The sequence below is a fragment of the Podarcis bocagei genome (genome assembly GCF_964188305.1).
Source record: "Podarcis bocagei genome assembly, chromosome: 11".
NCBI lineage: Eukaryota > Metazoa > Chordata > Lepidosauria > Squamata > Lacertidae > Podarcis > Podarcis bocagei.
The window spans coordinates 22881035-22899645 of NC_138136.1; the positions used below are offsets into that span (position 1 = coordinate 22881035).

Sequence of the window (18611 nt, forward strand, 5' to 3'; positions counted from 1 at the left end):
CATACACAGAGACACTGAAAAATTAAGTGCATCTTATATCTTGTTGCTTTTTAGCACTTCAAAAACAAAAGTTATGGTGGTAATACTGCATCTTGGTGAATGATCTGAGCATCTAATGCTGTAAGACAGGGCTAACCAACATAATGCTAAACCAGGCACAGGCAAACTTGGCCCTCTAGATGTTTCTGAGACTACAATTCCCATCATCCCTGACCCCTGGTCCTGTTAGCTAGGGATGGTGGGTGTTGTAGTCCCAAAACATCTGGAGGAACGAGTTTGCCTATGCCTGTGCTAAACAATGGTGTATCCATCTACAACTCCCACCATTGGCTATGGTGGCAGAGGCTGATGGGAGCAGCTTCTGGAGGTCACCAAATTAGCTACTCATGGGGAACGGCACATGTTTTGAAATAATAAAAAATGAACCAACAAAAGTCAGTTCAGTTGCATGGCCATCCCCTTTGTAAAGAAATACCATGAGCAGCAAACACATTGGGTTAGGAAGTTCTCCCTAACATGTACTCTGAATCCTTTGTCTTACAACTTGAACCCATTTGTTCAGGTCCTACCCTCTGGAGTAACAAAAAATACATTTTGTCTATCACCTATGTGGCAGCCCTTCAAATATTTGAATATGTCTATCGTATTGCCTTTTTAATCATCTCTTCTCCAGGCTAAGTATACCCAAGTCCTTCAACCTCTCCTCAAAGGACTTGTTCTCCAGGCCCCTCACCATCTTTGTTTCCCTCCTCTCTCAACAAATTCCAGTTTGTCAATATCTGTCTTAAACTGCAATGCCCAGAACTCACCACAGTACTCCAGGTGATATCTGACCAAAGCAGAATAGAGCAGTATGATTACTTCTTGCAAACTGGCCTCATATTTCTATTGATGCAACCTAGAACTGCATTAGCCTTTTTCAATCTCGCATCGAGCTGCAGACCTATTTAGCCTACGTGCCATTAATACTTCTACCTCCTTTTCATATATACTGCTGCCAAACCAAGCATCATCTATCCTGTATTTCTGCATCTTCTGTTCCAAGGTAAATGCAGAACTTTAGTTATCCATTGAAATATGTTATTAGCTTTAGTCCTTTTCTGTTTTATGTAAATAATAATAATAATAATAATAATAATAATAATAATAATAATAATAATAATAATGGCATGTTTCCCATACAAGCTTTGGGCTCTCAGCATTTCTCAATCTGTCTGTTCCTTAAATAAGCTTACTGGTCTTATCCAAAGAATCAAATGGCTCTAGATTTTAGAGTGTTAAGACTCTTACTCGCCAGATATGCCTTGTGCTACTGCCCTTCAAGGGATAAAACCTGTCCTACACAGAAAGAATGTCAAGGACCACATTTCAGCCACATCTGAGGCCCAGCAGATAGAGATGGCAACTGCCATGCAAAAATAAATCTCCAAATCCTTTTAGAATTTTGTATTACCTGGATCATTATGCGAATGAGGCACAACAAAAACTTGAAGAGGTTCACTGTCCCACTCGTGTTCATCATACGTGATATCAAATCCTTGTTTCCAAACTCCACCATCTGGATTATCAAAAGGAAGAATGTCATAGACATCTAGCATCTAAAATGGATGAAGAAAAAAGGTTACATGAGAACACATTCAGTGGTTGAAGTACACAGTTCTGCACTTACAAAGGCAAGGCTGTAGTCAGTTGCAATTAAAAAAAATAATAGTAAGGGGGAAAAACTCACACTGAAAATTTGTCTATGTTCTTTATTCAAATGAGAATTTACATGGAATACTTTGAGCAAAGTATCTGATTAAGTTATTTAAATGAAACTTTGCACCTACTGAATGTGATCAATAATCACCACAACCCCACTTTCTGCATGCCTAGAGAGTTCTCCTTTCTGAACAAGAACAAGGCATCAAATACGACTACAGTCATACCTTGGCTCTCGAACGCCCTGGAACACAGACGTTTTGGCTCCTGAACGCCGCAAACCCGAAAGTGAGTGTTCCGGTTTGCGAATGTTCTTTTGGAACCCAAATGTCTGACAGGGCTTCCACAGCTTCTGATTGGCTGCAGGAGCTTCCTGCAGCCAGTCGAAAGCTGCGCTTTGGTTTCCGAACATTTTGGAAGTCGAACGGACTTCCGGAACGGAATCCATTCGACTTCCAAGCTACAAATGTATGAGAAAAGCCAACGAAACAACAGACACCAGCACATACCAGCAGTTCCCAATTATGCTCAAAAAAATCTTTTATATGTCTAATATTTATTGAAGACTTCTTGAAAACATTTTCAAGCTGAGTTGCAGAATGGAAGCCCACCCCCACCCATCTCAAGGAGTATAAATATTTTCTGTCTTAAAGACATGTTTAGTTGCTGTCGTTTCCTTGAGCTCCCTTTGTCCCATGAAAGAAAGTATTCTAGCAATAGTAATACTATTTATGCTGGGATTTGTTTTTCAAGTGTGCCATCACATGAGCCTTAATAACCCACTATAATTACAAGCACAAGGCTGATGGAATCAGCGTTAAATCAAGTATTAACACAGTGAGCTGATACGTGTGTGCTTTTTTCTTGATTTGTTCAAAGTACAAGACATAAACAGGGAAGCTTGAGTGTGACTACTCTCCATGACACATTTGATTCTGCAATTACGGCTTACCTTTCCCACAAAACCTGCTCAAAGGTAACCAAGCAAGTATTACACCTTGCAGTAAGTGAACACGATGGGACACGATGCATTCTACACTCTTTTTAATAAAGATGCTGCAACATAGGCATCAATCTTCAGTCCTACAAACTAAAATCCTATCTAAACCTTGCAAAGCACACAGTTGCATGCCAGTGTTCCGTTGCAGAATAAAGTCTTTCGGATCAAAATCAGGGTTTGCATAACTGATATTAACTGCAACTGCTGAGATGCTGACCAGGTATCAATGAATTCCGTTCATTGCAACTAGAATTATCTTCTCCTTTGGGGGATTTGTAGGACGATGATCTTACCACAGTGGCTTTCATCTATACAGTAATGCAGTAGTATTTTTGTATTTATGACACAGAAGCCTCCGTCAACAATCACCTAAACTTTCTTAATGTTGGAAGGGGTTAGAAAAGCCACTTGGCTGTCACTGACTGAAGACAGAAAGGGTCTAAACAAAGAAACCTAATAAGATGCTGTGGGCCAGGAAAAGCAGCAGCAGATACCTGGGCAGTTAATGGACCACAGTAAAAAGGGGGGAAGGAAGTGTTGAATATGATGGATGGGAAAGAACACTGTCCAGAGGGGAAAAAAGAGGTCAGAGAAAGAAAAGAAGCTGAGAAAGAATAGCAGGCACATTCACATGGCCAAGAGCTAAAATGCCAACGAAAGCCGACATTTACATAATGACCTGGGAAAAACAGTCAAATCTCTGGCTGTTGGACTCAAGCAGTGCTTTATTTACAAAAGCCTCATAACACAAAACAAGGCTAATTCCATACCAGCAACCTGGCTCAATCTTTTGAGCTTGCAGACCTACCGTTATTCAGTATCTTCATATCTTGAAACATTTTAACATCCATGTTATAGCTTTTCAGATTTAAGTTTAGTTTTTAAATGTAATTTGCATCATAAAGATGTATCTTTTAACATGCCAATAGAAAAATACTCTCTGCGGGCATAATCATTCCAAAGCACAACGAGAATGCTGCAACTATATAATGCCACACCACGCATAACCTCTCATTTCTTAAATGAGCCAAGAGTACCCACCAGTTATCCACTCATATTCCACCTGGAAAAAATGAGGCAATTCCTTAAAACCAAAGAACTGAGCAAAAAACATCCCTCAGGCTGCAACACAGCCACCTTTTCTTGTAAGTCCCACTGACTTAAGTATAACTTACGCTCAAGTGTTATTTGATTAACCTGCAAGTCAACTAAGTTGTTTGGGAAACTCGCTTAAGGGCCCACTTTAAAAAGCTTAGTATTGGTTAGGAGAGGAATTAGTCTAGTCTGTTTTCCTGACTTTGGCTGAGGTTTGAAAAAAAAGCTTCCAGTTGCATTTCACCATGGGTAGGCAAACTAAGGCCTGGGGGCCGGATCTGGCTCAATCGACTTCTAAATCCAGCCCGCGGACGGTCTGGGAATCAGCGTGTGTTTACATGAGTAGAATGTGTCCTTTTATTTAAAATGCATCTCTGGGTTATTTGTGGGGCATAGGAATTCATTCATTATTTTTTTCTTCAAAATACAGTCCGGCCCACCACAAGGTCTGAGGGACAGTGGACTGGCCCCCTGCTGAAAAAGTTTGCTGACCCCTGCATTGCACACTTCGTTTTGGTATGCAAAAGATCTGCACAAAATGCATATTTTATGGATGGGTGTATTTTATGTAAAAAGTATATACAAGAATTGTAGTTTAAATGTGGACTTTCTGTGCATTCTTAAAGAAGAAAAAGAAAAACCTGCACAAACAGGATTAACCTCCAGTGAGACTGAAAGGAATGGAATTAAATACACAGCTCATCCCTAGCAATAAATTCACTATATTCTTACCTGTACATCTGAGGCTTGGCTTCCACTTTTTGATGCAAACTGACAATCTTCAGGGTCAACTGAGAGGTACATAGTGGCAAGAGGTGACAGCTCAGAGAAGTTTCCTTGACTGAAGTTTATAGCCTCTGGAGTACGTTGTCCATCTTTGACAGATTCACTCAAATTGATCACAGAATCTCTTATGTTTGAAATTATTTCATTATTTTCTGCCAATAAGCGCTCCAGGTGGTCTATTTTCTCTTGCAGTATTGAAAGCTGACCCTGTGGAGAGGCACAACATTAGTCCTTCAAATGTGCAAGCTACTGTATTTCACATCCCACTTGTACTGAACGAAACTCACAACTCTACTAAACAGGCCTTCAGAGTCCAAAGGAAAAGAAATGGAAAAGAAAAGCCCCTGATGACCAAAGAAAACTTTCTCAGAAAAGGATTAAAATAATGAAGACTGTTTTCTTCAGTAATCAAAAGTCTTAATAAAAAAAATAACAGTATGAAAGCACATTGCACAAATCTGTTACAAAGCAAGTGAAGAGACAGACATTTTCAAATTTTAATTTTTCAATTCTTTTCAGCCATGTTTTCAACTAAAAGCACATCTGAGAACTTGTCTTCCTATTAAGGCAAGACCTGACTGAAAGGTTTTGTAACCTGCTGCAAAAGGTAATAAAAGATGGTCTAATATTTTCATTAATATGCAGACATTTCCTTTATGACATGTGATTTTAATAGCCCGTTTTCAAGAGGAACTGAAAAAAAGTTTCAGGAGAGCAAAAGAACAAGTTCGACCAGCTGAAGCTTGCCCACACCATCAATGTTCTGGGAAGGAGGTGTCATTTCCTCCCTGGTTTATTGGGAGTTTTTCCACACATCTTCCCTTGTGCTATTGCTTGTGTCATGTGAGCTGCCTTTCCCAGGCACAAAAAGGCACTAATCTGTGCAGAGGAAGTGTAACTTCTCCAGTGCATTCCTTGCTAATGGCAACTGTTGTTCAACGTCCAACAGCTGCTGTCAAGCGGATTGCCACCAACATATTGGTTACAAACTGGTCTAGACTAGGATCATTTAACCAACTACCAAATGCACTTGAGGAAAAATGCAGCGCCATGACAGGTGCTAGCTACCTATTTTATGTAAATGTAAAACAATCATTTATATGCCAGTTTTAACATTGCCACAACAATCTACAACAGCAACTTTTAATCCACTGATGACCGAAAGTTTAAAGGCAGTGCCAACAAAAGAAGAGTGGCAGATCAAACTGATGGACTATGCCGAGTTGGCGAAATTAACTGGGAAAATTCGGAAGCAGCAAGACCAGACTTTCCTGAAAGATTGGAAGAAATTTATGATATATTTGTAAGACAACTGTAATCAACTGACATCGCTTGTAGGGTTGCGAGAAGTTTTGTAAGGAGAACTATATGAATTATTGCAAAAAAGGACTAAGGAGGAGTTTATTTAGGATCTGGATTTTAGAGCAATAACTATTAAAATAAAATGCAAAATCAGAAAGAAAGCTAGAAAACCATTAGTCAAGGTTGACGGAAGTCCTACACTGTGGTAGCCAAAGGTTTGTTATACTGTATGAGATGGGATGTTGTGTTATGTTTGGGAAACGTGTGTAAAAACCAACAAAAATTATTTTTTAAAAAATAAAGTTTAAAGACAGTGATCTGCCCAAAGTCCACAAGAGAAAATGCACAGGAACACACGTTGAACCAGCTAAAACTGAAATTCTATTTACTGAAGGGCAATACATCCTGTTTTATACCAGGTACAATAACGCTAATCCATTTAACAGCATATAAATTCTCCTTTGGGGCATTTCTGTTTCTTATTAGTATTTCTGCAGGAATTCTGGGGGTTGTTGTCTTTCCCCCAGTCTAGATCCTTTGCAGCTAGCTCCTTTATTTTCTGTCTTAATACACAGTTGCATTTTTTAAGCTTCTGTCTGAATGAGCTGCTTTCTAAAAGGAATGTTCATTAATACCTTTCCATTCAAATGTTACAGTTTTTATCAGGTTTACAAGCCACACTAGTTGCTGATTAGATCATTCCTTTGATGTGACATATTTTTTTGGGGGGGGTAGAAAGGTTCGCAGTATTCTTTCTGGCATCTGCAAAGCTGAACATCTGAAAGCAATTTATAAATATTATGGCAGCACTGAGAAAGTTTTTTTTTAAAAAGAGCTAAAGCACTGAAGTGTTACTTCATGCCCCCTGGTGGTACATTAACCAAATGTCTAAGGCCAAAATTATCTGAAACATTCTAATCATAGCAGTCCTTGAGAATTATACAACAACAAAATCACTTCCAGTTAAGACAATGAGCAAGCGGTGTGCATTTCAAATCTATTACCTTATTACCATAGTTTTGGAACACCTGAACTAATGATTCCAGGGAACACATATATGATATTTGGCTAGAGAAGTAATGTTTTGCAACCACATGCGAGTTGGTTCCTGCTTTTCTTCAAGCAGGAGCATCAGGTATAAAATTTACTTAGTATTTTTTGAAGCCTCACAACCTCAATTAATTCACCATTGCATCTCGAACAATACAAAACTTGAATTCTTTGTATTCGCAATTATGGATTCTCACAGGGCTGAAGGCTTTCATTCTTTAGTAGCATTCTGGAATATCAAAAATAGTTTAAGAATATAACAGCTTTAGAAGAAAAATGAAAGACTCTACCAGCACCTAATGATAATACACTTATTTTGGCGAATGTAACCTTTCATGGACTACAGTCCACTTCCTTGAAATCTTATGCCATAATAAAAAGCTTTGGCTTTGTGATGCAAAAGTGTTGTTTTTGCTGCAACAGATAAAATTAGCTTTAGACAAGGAACTGCTTCGTTCATAATTATACTTTACTCATGGGCTTCCCGCCCCCTCCCAGCTGTGGGGAGCACTGAAGCAATGCAGAGTTCTGGGTATCCAAAACTCAGTAATCAGAGTCAATTCAGCTGATAAAAGTGATTTGCACAATACTACCAAGCGAGCTTAGGGACGCGGGTGGCGCTGTGGGTAAAACCTCAGTGCCTAGGACTTGCCGATCGCATGGTTGGCAGTTCGAATCCCTGCGGCGGGGTGAGCTCCCGTCTTTCGGTCCCAGCTCCTGCCCACCTAGCAGTTCGAAAGCACCCCTAAGTGCAAGTAGATAAAAAGGTACCGCTTTATAGCGGGAAGGTAAACGGCGTTTCCGTGCGCTGCGCTGGTGCTGGCTCGCCAGAGCAGCTTCGTCACACTGGCCACGTGACCCGGAAGTGTCTCTGGACAGCGCTGGCCGCCGGCCTCTTAAGTGAGATGGGCGCACAACCCTAGAGTCGGACACGACTGGCCCGTACGGGCAGGGGTACCTTTACCTTTCCCTTACCAAGCGAGCTTAATGGCTGAGCAGACAATTCAATGTTAAAAATTCCCCAGGCACTAGGCGTATTATACGACTTGCGCAGGTCCAACTGCGAACACGTGGAGATCACTGGCTGCCAAGCTGGCGACTGACATCTCCATCTGGCTGGCCCCTCCAGCTTTCTTAAGATGGTAAGCAGAAGAGCTTATCTATTGCATTTATATCCCATCTTTTACTCCAAGGAGTACTCCCCTCCTCAGTTAATCCCTGCAGCAACTGGCCCAAAGTAACCTGTGAGCTTCACGACTGAGTAGGGATTTGAACCCTGATCTCCCAGTCAAACACTAACCACTACACTATACTGGCTTCCTAGAGTACTTCTGCTTTGGGGCAGCTATATAAATTAAGTAGGTAATATGGGGAAAGCAAAATGTCACTTAAGGAATGATCTGAAATATTTTTATTGAAGCTTGTATTTGTTTCATACTGAATTGTTTTATTTAATGTGTTGTAAATGGCTATGAGATTTTTTGTCTTTAAAAGATAGAAAGGTATAGAAATGAAATGAATCATCATCATAAACTTCATTGTTTTTTTTAAAAAGGTGTCTAGACCAGGCATCCCCAACCTTCGGCCCTCCAGATGTTTTGGACTACAATTCCCATCGTCCCTGACCACTGGTCCTGTTAGCTAGGGATTATGGGAGTTGTAGGCTGAAACATCTGGAGGGCCAGAGGCTGGGGATGCCTGGTCTAGACATTCCACCTAGGTGCCGTTTGGCAATTAGCTCATATATCTGAGTGTCTAACACTGGCAGACATATAAATTCAGATCTCCCAAGTCTTCCCCTCTAGGGACGGGGAAGTTTGCATGGGAAATGACAGATCAGACAAAAGGAGGAATGAGACCTCAAAACATGCTCCTAAGCTCCAACTAAGGTTAGGAGATGGTTGCACTGTCCTTTGGGAGATTTTGCCACTTTGGGCAAAAGATTCAAAAGAGTTGGACTAGATGATCCTCGTGGTCCCATCTAACTCTACAATTCTATGAACACTACAACAGATTAGGTTGTTACTGCATTGTTATTAATATTTACAGCCTGAACTTCACCAGGAAGTCACAAGATGGGTCACAACAATCTAAAAATCAACATTAAAAGCTGTTTGAACAAAGGACAGCCATAGGAGTAGGGTAGGTCCTGAAAACACATTATCTCAAGTATCAAAGGTCAGGGTAAAGAGGTGCATCTTTATCATATGACAAAAGCTGCATAATGAAGATGCCAGACACATCTGCCACACATAATACCTTTTTCCGCCCAACATCTGAGGGAGGTGGAACTACCAAGAGGGCTCCTACTGCTGGTCTTAATACTCAAGAGGGTCTGTAGAGGAGGAGGTGGTTTTTCAGATATTTGGCGTCCAAGTCATTTAGGGTTTCAAACACTAACGTGAGCACCTTGAATTGGGCCCAGACTGGTAATCAATGCAGCTGTTTTAAAACAGGCATTATATGCATTCTGAAGGGAACCCCAGCCAGTAACTAGCAGCTGAATTTTGGACTACTTGGAACAGGCTTCTTCAACCTTGGCCCTCCAGATGTTTTTGGCCTACAACTCCCATGATCTTTAGCTAGCAGGATCAGTGGTCAGGGATGATGGGAATTGTAGTCTCAAAACATCTGGAGGGCAGAGGTTGAGGAAGCCTGACTTGGAAGTTTCCATTCAGACAGTAATGACAAACCTGTTTATATTTTTTAAACTTTAGCTACACTCTTTAGAAAACCAAAGAGTCACTTTGTTTAAATGAAGAAGTTTAGATTTAAGGAAAGCCACACTTAACTGATTATTTTATGGCATTTATGCCAAGTGTCACATCGTTCAATAAATCTTAAAAGGGCACAAAACTTTCCAGGGAAGATCATATTCAAACAGAGCTAGGCATTTTGTGCCATGTACACTTTAAGGCCAAAATGCCTTGAGGTTATCTTTTGAGCTGTTAGTGAGTGCTGTGTTATAGAAACATTGATCTGTTTTCCCACTAACAGATCTAGCAAGATTCGGCTTGCAGCCCGTAAATGAATTGGTAATCTCTTGTTTTGGTATAGAAAGTCAGAGCTGACTCCTTTTGCAAACACAAGTCATACTTTTCATTGTTCTTCTAACAACTTTCAGCTGCATGCTTGGATGGATTAATTAAAAAAAGGACGGCAAAAGAATCTTACCCTTTGGAATAACTTTGCTCAGCTAGGAAACCACTGAACACCCAGATAGTCTTATTCTTTGATATTTCAACTATAAAAAGAGAGAGACACAGAGAGATCTACTCTGCATGTGACAGAACAAGTCTGTGCATTACCACGCTGGGTCAATTGTGCCTGTTCTGTAAAGTTTGCAAAACGTTTGCACATTTGAGAAGAGGTAGTAGAAGACTGATAACACAGGGAGGAAAGTTTAAAAGGGCTTTTTTGCTTCTTCCTGCTTATGTGCAGATGAAGCAAACCTTGACCCCTGGATTACTGTTACGTCCAACTTTGGAAGGCTCAAAACAAATGTTCGACATAGATACCAAGAGAATAAAAACAATGTTGTGCTGCAGGCTGATTTTGAGGTACTTAGCTTTGAGGAACTAGGTGCTGCTGTTTTATTTTAAGAACCTGAGCTACAATAAAGAGCTCTGCATCACTGAACACCAGAACAATTTTGTCGGTTTTGTTGACAGCGACACTACAGATGTAACACAGAGCCAGTGCTGGCAGGGAGGGAGCAAGACAGACCACAAATATGTGTTCAAACTAAACCCACTGACTATGGTTTACTGTGAAGGTGCAAACCAGGCCCCTATGCTAAATGCTCTTCAGCCATTACAGGAAAAGTGCATTTAAGTGCATTTGATCTGCCTTGCCTCGTGTGGACTGTGTGTTCAAGTGTCTTTCAACCATGCCAAAATGTTGATGTTTACCCATGGCAGTGAGACACACGGACCAATCTTACTCTGTAATGCAGTGTTTCCCAACCTTTTTTGGGCAAAGGCACACTTGTTTGATGAAAAAAATCTCGAGGCACACCACCATTACAGCCCCGTGACGTCAGCGCGCAGCGTCACGCCGGGAGGGACGCACGAAAGTGTAAGTTTCAATTTTTTCCCCTCCCCCTTGCCGGGGAACCTCCAAGCTTTGGGGGTGGGGGGAGGAGGCAGCAAAGCGAGGCAGGAAGGAGAGCGCGGCTTGGCTGGGTGAGCTTTGGCAGGGGCAGGGAATGAGAGCCGCGAGGCGGGCGCTGCGGACGGAGGCGCTGCCCGCCGAGCTCGCAGGCAGCCAGGCAGGCAGACGGCGAGAGCCCCGTGCTGGGCGGCCTCTCCTCGCCGCCGCCGCCCCGCCTCTCGTCGCCTGACTCGCCCGCCTCCCTCCAGGCAACATCTCGCGGCACACCAGGCAACATCTCGCGGCACACTAGTGTGCCGCGGAACAGTGGTTGGGAAACACTGCTGTAATGTGTGGAGCTGCCTTGCCATCTCCACAGATTCAGTTTGCTGAGGAGCACTTCACTGAACTCTACCCCCAAAGCCAAAGTACATATTGATTTTTAAACTGAAGCGGCTTCAAGTCAAGTTTCTCACTTTAAAAAATCAAGTATTGTGTAATGACTGGTGCCTGATCTTCCTTATCCCCTCCCCCAATGTCCTTATCCTCTCCTCTTCTGAATTGTGTACAGTACTATGTTGTAAACCTGTAGCAGGTCTTCTGCTGTTTTGGGTTTTTATTTCATTTTGTCCACACTTAAAAACTTCAGGAGCTTTAGAATTAGTTTCTTAAACATTAGTTTCCTTTCTTTAGGGGAAAGGGCCACAGCAAAGCACCACTAGAGTCTTCCATGGGTGTACCAGGCAGTCTCCTATGTCTATGACATGCGTGCCGTCTGACTCATGACCCTCAGTCTCTGGATATTTGTGTATTGTGGGCACAAGATCACACATAATTGGCTGTGAATGGAAATGATGTGTATAAGTCCCTTTGGGTTGGGAAGGCTTTAATCCCTAGTCTGAAAGAAGTGACAAACTGATGTAGCAAGAGACAAACTCATTCCAGTCAGAAAACTGCACAGCTACCAGGACTGTGTTCTTTCAGCACTTGCATATTAACAGCCCAATCCTATGAAGAATTGGGTTTACTTAAATCCACTGGTCTCACTGAATATTTTAAAATATGCCTGACTCTGCATACTAACAGGCCTTAAATCCAGGGCTTTTTTTTCTTCCGGAACTCTCCGGAACTCAGTTCCAGCATCTCTCAGGTGGGCACCATGGACATTCTAAGAGAATGAGGGAGAAGTTCATGTTGAGTTCTGGCACCTCTTTTTCTAGAAAAACAGCACTGCGTAAATTCTATTATTTAGATTTCAACCAACACATACTGGAGAACCACATGTCAACACACTGAATTTAACTTCCAATTAAAATGTCCAGATTCTACATAGAATAGAACCAAAGATATACTTGTTTTCTAGTCTATTTTGGTCTGGACAGTGCCTGGGTGGGAGACCACCTGGGAACCCAAAGTACACCACCTTGTACCCATGTTGAGTTTCATGACGGAAGCAAGGCTAGATATAAATGCACTAAACAATGTCCTTTTGTTTGACACTACGCATGCAAATGTTAAGAAGGAACTACTTCACACGCCTTATCACACATTTCCCCCTTCAAAAAAACTTTGGGATACTGAAGAAACAAGCGCTCAAGGCAATTAAGTTATCCGTAGTGTTAGGAATATATGACGCCATCTGAGTTAAATATGATCGCTTTGAGTCTGCATCTGCTGAGGCCAGCCTGCCTATTTTTCAAAGGGCGAACTGTGTGTGTGTTTCTTAAGCTGACACTCTAGACAGTATCAGAACACCCCAGATGCCACACTGTCTGTGAAGACAAGCTGGAACTTGCCCTGGTCTGCCATTCAAGATCATATCGTGCCCTGGGGCTAGTTCACAGCCAAGTATACAACCAGGAATATTGTAGGAGGCTTAATGGTGAACTAATGAATACTACACAGTACCCTTCTGCCAAGTAGAAAGGTCCTGAATTTGAATAAGAATTACTGCCTTTTCCTCTGGATCTGTAACCAGGCAAGCATAAACATCTGTCTGACACATTTATGGAGAGGCACGTTTTAAACTAGAAATTGCATTTTACCTTTATTTCTGCAAGTGCATTTTTAATGTTTTGTTTTAAACAATAAAGTGATCTTCTTGGCTAAGGAAACTTGATCTGAACAGATTTCTAGGCTCTTGTCACCTCACATGAGTGCTTTATCTGTTCAGCAAAGACTGATCATTATCCCTTTAGGGAGGGAAGATGGCTGCTGAGAGGGTCCAAAGGTGGAATACTTGCAACTCAGTACCATAACTGGATCTTTTAACTAAAGTAGTAAGAATCCATACTCCTCCCTCAGTAAGTGGCAGCAACTATTGATCTGAGTGTGTTTTGTGGTGAGATAATCACACCACAAAAGTTACCAGGAGTAACTAGAAAACCCTCTATTTTCAAGCCGCTGCTGAGCTAAGGCTCTCTCAAACACAAAACCAGGAATGTCACAACTCTTTCCAACAGCTTCCAAAGGCCTTCTTCCTATGCAACCTAGCGTGCTGGCGTACTGTTGCACAGGAAAACTTTCTAAGCAGCTTTTTTTAAAAAAAACCAAAGCACTAAACACTTTAGAAACCTATCATTTCCATAATATCTGTGCTCCATAAAGGCAAGGATACCACTTTCTAGAATGTGCATATTAAAGCACGGGTTACGCAAGAGATGAGAGATTTACTAGCAGTCTTTGGTAACTATACTTTACTTAATAGCATAGGAATTTGGAAATTTTAGAACCACAGAGCTGGAATAGTGCAAGATTCCCCCACCCCAGCCCTGTACTAAATGTTGAAATACACTTACTTTGTTACACAACCCACGTTAAGTTTTACAGTTCTGAGCATTAGGCCAAGATCTGCAGGAAAAGCTGGTTTAAATAAAATAAGCTCTTTCCTACTGATATAAGATACTAATTTCAATTCTTTTCCATCGGTATATTCTAACCTGTTAAGCAGCTGAAAAGCCTCATTTATCCAATTCAGATGCACACCTCTCTGTGCCAAAGTTACCTGTCTCAGAACAAGCACACCCTCTTATATATCCTGGGGAAATTATTCAGCCTGACATAACTCTTCTATGTGACTTGATCCTAGCCAGGAACGTCTTAGATTACTTGATTTGTACTTGTCATATTAAATCAGGAAAAGTACAAATCATAAAACAAGGTGTGTTTATGTGTAGAAAATAAGCGCTATGCTTTCACACTGTATTAACTTTCTAGCAACAAGCAAGTAACTTGATAATGTAATGTAACTACAATGGACTTCAAACATGGAAACCTAGCTCAATGCTAACTTGGCAGCCTCAGTCCAGCCTCACACACAGGGCCTGAAGTATGCCAAATAATTTTTGTTTAGAAAACAAAATAAAACACGGCAACTCCCATGTATTTTGCCTTGAGTTCTTTGGGGAATAAGGGGGAATATAGAGGGTGAGAAAAATAAGACTTTGCAAATAAAAAACAGTTGTGCCTTGGGACCAGTAGAGCACCCATTTAACAGGCACACAGGAAAAACTTGCTTTTTCCAGTCTCCAAATGAGTTTCCCTCCCACATTCACGCAGCTCCTATCAAGCAGTTAACAGCCACCACCCCCTTCGCTTCACAGGTCTCCTTTAGGGCAGCAGAGTATTGTAGTCCTTTTCTGAGAGCCACGCCACCTGTCTAAAGCCTTACACCCCACTCCCTGGCTGTGACTCCTCTGGAGTAAGTATAGGACAGATAGTAGCAGGCACTTTTTATTACTACGGTACGTACTCCAAGGCTGTGCCGAGCGTGACATTCAAATCTGGCTCCGGGACTGGCCTGCGGCTCGAATTAAGCCTACCCAACATAGAAAGTAGGGCACTAAGGCGCTGAGCTCCCATTCGAAGTCGGTCAGGATGCGACTTTTCCCCAGGGGAAATCCCACGTGCAGACTGATAAGTGGGCGCAGAAAGGGGGCAGATAGGAGTCTCCTAGTGCCCCCCCACTCTCCATCGAACCGCCCTAACAAGGGGGAAGTATGAGCAACTTCCCCTTTCCTTTCCGGAGACACCCCAACCCCTAGCCCCACTTGACTCAGATCCTATCTACCGGCAAGGGCGGAATCGGTTTATGGTCGTTAAAACGAGCTTTCTGCATTTCCTTCTCTCCTGGCAACTGCTCACAGTTGCGGCACAACCCTGTATGATACACAAATACACACACAAACACGCGCACCCACGATCCATCTGCCCCTTAACCCCGCACCAACTCACCTGGGGGAAGGAGCCTTCGCGGCGGTGGTTCTTGGGGTGGTCCAGGTGGCCCCGATCCAGCATCAAGTAGAGCGAGAAGATCACCACGCAGAAGATCGCGCTGCCAAACACCGTGAACTGCCGGCTCAGCTTCATCGCCGCGCCGAGGAAAGGCGGAGAAGCCCAAAAGAGAGCCCCGAGCGCAGCTACCCAAATGCGCCCCGCGCCCTACCCCGCCCAGTAGCAGCTCCGGCTCCAACTAAACTTCTGAGCGCGATCTCCAACAATCCCGGCCCCGCCGCCGGGCCGGAGAGCTCGGCAGGAAGGACAAAAGTTCCCTCCCGGGCCCGGGCGGACGCCAGCCAGCGGGGCCGGGGCGAAGCCAAGCCTCCAGCCGCTTCTCCAAGTCCCTCGGGGCAAGTTCTCCCCTCCCGTCGGGGCCCCTCGACAAATCCACCAAGATACGCCCGGGAGTTTCGGGGAAAGGCGAGAGGGCTCCCCCGCTCGAGCTCCTCCGGCGCGAAGGGGAGCGAGGAAGCCGCGCGGGGCCGGCGAAGGGCAGCCAGCCGCCCGAGCGCCTCGACGCAGCCGGAGCTCCGGATGCGCTGCTTCCTGATCGCCTCCGCCAGAAGCGGGACTTGGAACCGGCGGCGGCGGGCGAGCAGGGCTCGGCGCTCCCACGCTCGGCGCGGCTGATAAGGAAGCGGGGAGGAGCCGCGGCCGCCTGGCCCGCCAGTCCAGCAGCAACAGCGCCTGCTGCCGCCGCCGGAGAGCGACGAGCTCCGCCCCCAGACACGCACCGGGGAGGAGAGGCGAGGCGGAGCCTGGCCCACCACCAGCCACACAGCGCCACGACCACGCTGGGCGGCGAGGCGGGCGGCGGGCGGGCGGGCGGGCGGGCGGCGAGGCGTTCGGTGATCGCGCCTCGTTCTGCCGCCGTTATTACGTTTTCGAGGCGGCTCGCGGCTGTTCTGCGCGCCCCGGACTCTTCCCGCCCGCCCCAGTGGTTTCGCTTGCACCGTAGCGATCGCGCTTCCCGCAGAAAGGCGGCACTTGGGGGATCTCGGCGCAGAGATCAGTTCCCCTTCCCCCCCCAAAAAAAAAGATGCTTGCACAAACCCAGAGTCCTAGGAAGGGATTCCACCCCCCTCAAGCCGAGGGGTTGCATAGGGTCCTGCATAGGATCGCAGCTGCGCGTCAATGGGAGGAAGCGAGCTTGGCATGCCCGGCCGGCAGGAGAATGCGCCTTTTGTGTTTTGCGGCGCGGAGAGCGGAGCAGCAGCTGCTGCGCCCGCTTCCCTGGAGCCTTCGGAGGCTTCCAGCTGTTGCTGCCTTAGAGACGACGGCGGGCAGGTGCGAGGCGGGACACAGGCACTTGCCTGGCGCTCCTCTTCCGCGAGAGAGACGTAGCGAGGGCCCTCGATGCCCGCCTGGGTGGGGCGGCCTCCCTCCCCGGCACGAGTTAGAAAGTTGTCCCGCTTTTGCCGGGGGCGGAGCGGAAGGCGCGGCTCGCTCCCACGTACGTCGGGGGGTAATTGCAGGGCTCGGCAATGGAGGCCGGAAGAGCGCGCGCTTGCTTAGCTTGCGGCGCCTTGGCATCGCGTGCTTGCTCGGAAGTCTTCAGTCACGCTAAGAAGCGAGGGGAGATGGGTTCGGAAATAGCTGAAAAACCGCATCCTTCCCGCGTGGGGCTGGAGATCGGCAGAGGGAGCCTCTCGGGAATTCCCCCACACTTGGGAGTTGGCGCCCCCCCCAAAAATGACGTTTTAATATGTTTTTATATGTGTTGCAAGCCACCCAGAATGGCTGTGACAACCCAGCCAAATAAACGGGGTATTATTATTATTATTATTATTATTATTATTATTAATATAATTCCCCTGTTTATGGAAGCTTTCAGTGTTTGGTGTTTTATTGTGCTTTAATATTCTGTTGGGAGCTGCCCAGAGTGGCTGGGGAAACCCAGCCAGATAGGTGGGGTATAAATAATAAATTATTACTATAATTATTATGTGGTCCGCCAGAGGGCAGTTTGTGTGTCAGCCCCGAAACTTGTAGAATTTCCTCCCCATTGTATAGCTTTCCTCCTTGCCTGCTCTATGACAACTGGAATATATATTTTAGGACCCACCCCTCTTCTTTTTTATGTTAATTATTAAAACCGAATTTAATATTCTGTTGTAAATTGTTTAAACTTATTTTAATATTGTAGTATTATGTTATAGAAAGCCTTGGGACCTTATGGCGAAAGTATAAATAACTATGGCTGCAAGCCTAACCTTTAGGACTAAGTCTCATTGAATGATATAGGACTTACCAGTACTTCTGGGTTTGTGCCTTTAATCCTTTGACTACACATAAGCAAATGCCATTTAATTCAAGGAGACTCAGGCCTGCGTGAATGTGTGTACAATGTCAGCCTTGTGGTATATTGAACAAACGGCCTAGTCTAACTTAGTTGGTCTTTAAGGTGCTACTGGAAGGAATTTTTTTATTTAGTCTTCTGTAGTAACTTCTGCATGGTATCTTGCATATGTACCATTCCAAGCTTCTGGAGTTCAGTGGAAGAGTTTATTCCCAAAAAATTCTGCAAAAAGCTAGAATAGGATGTCATTCACACTTTCCTCAGAGGAACCCCATTGACAGCCTGGGTATTTAGGTTCCTGTTTCCCTTAGACTAATGTTACTTAAAGCTGCAGGCCTTTACATACATACTTGGATAGGAGTAATTCTCGCTGAGCTCATTTGGACTAACTTGCAAGCACATATAATATTGGCAATGCAGAATTCATATTTTGTGGGAATCCCTCCTATAACCCTTGTTGTAGATGGGAGGCGGCAAAATATTTGTGTGCTCATGTCTAAGGCTATCTTTGAATAATTCAGTCAAATTCATGAAGCTTACTTGTGAGTAGGACTGTACTACAGCTATTTTGTTAAATTGCACTTGTATCATCTTATGTGCCCTTTTCAGCATAGGGGTGGTGCCATTTGCTAGAAAGTTTGCTTTCAGCTACCCAGAAAGTTCACTGGTCAGAATGGAGGGAAAATAAATTTAGAGCTGCCTGCTGCCACCATCTTCAGCCATCATGCATTTTCATCTGTTCAGCATGATGCTTCCACTTCATTGACTGTTACTTAAATAGAGAACAGTTACAATTCACTGAGTAAATTTCAGCATTGGTCAGTCTGTTCATACCTGGATAAATTATACTGCATACCAGTCTCCTTTATACTGTTAACAATAATTTACATAAAACTGCAAACCAAGGTATCAGAGTTGTTTATATAAAACTGCTTTTACCAATAGTTTTTTTAAAAAACCGCCTGTTTGCAACATCAAAAAAATTTATTTTAAAAAAAGAAAGTTCTG

The 18611-nt window shown here is 43.9% G+C and overlaps 1 protein-coding gene across 1 annotated transcript in view; it reads right to left on the bottom strand.

Moving 5' to 3' along the window:
- Positions 1-15540, bottom strand: part of MAN2A1 (mannosidase alpha class 2A member 1) — a 60122-nt gene extending 44582 nt beyond the window's left edge. Inside the window, exons 1-3 of the mRNA XM_081213574.1 lie at positions 15260-15540; positions 4529-4789; positions 1454-1598 (exon numbers count right to left, since the gene is read on the bottom strand). Of these exons, the coding sequence (XP_081069700.1) occupies positions 1454-1598; positions 4529-4789; positions 15260-15394 (541 nt within the window). The 5' untranslated portion in view covers positions 15395-15540. The remainder of the gene's footprint in view (positions 1-1453; positions 1599-4528; positions 4790-15259) is intronic.
- Between the last annotated feature and the right edge of the window lie 3071 nt (positions 15541-18611).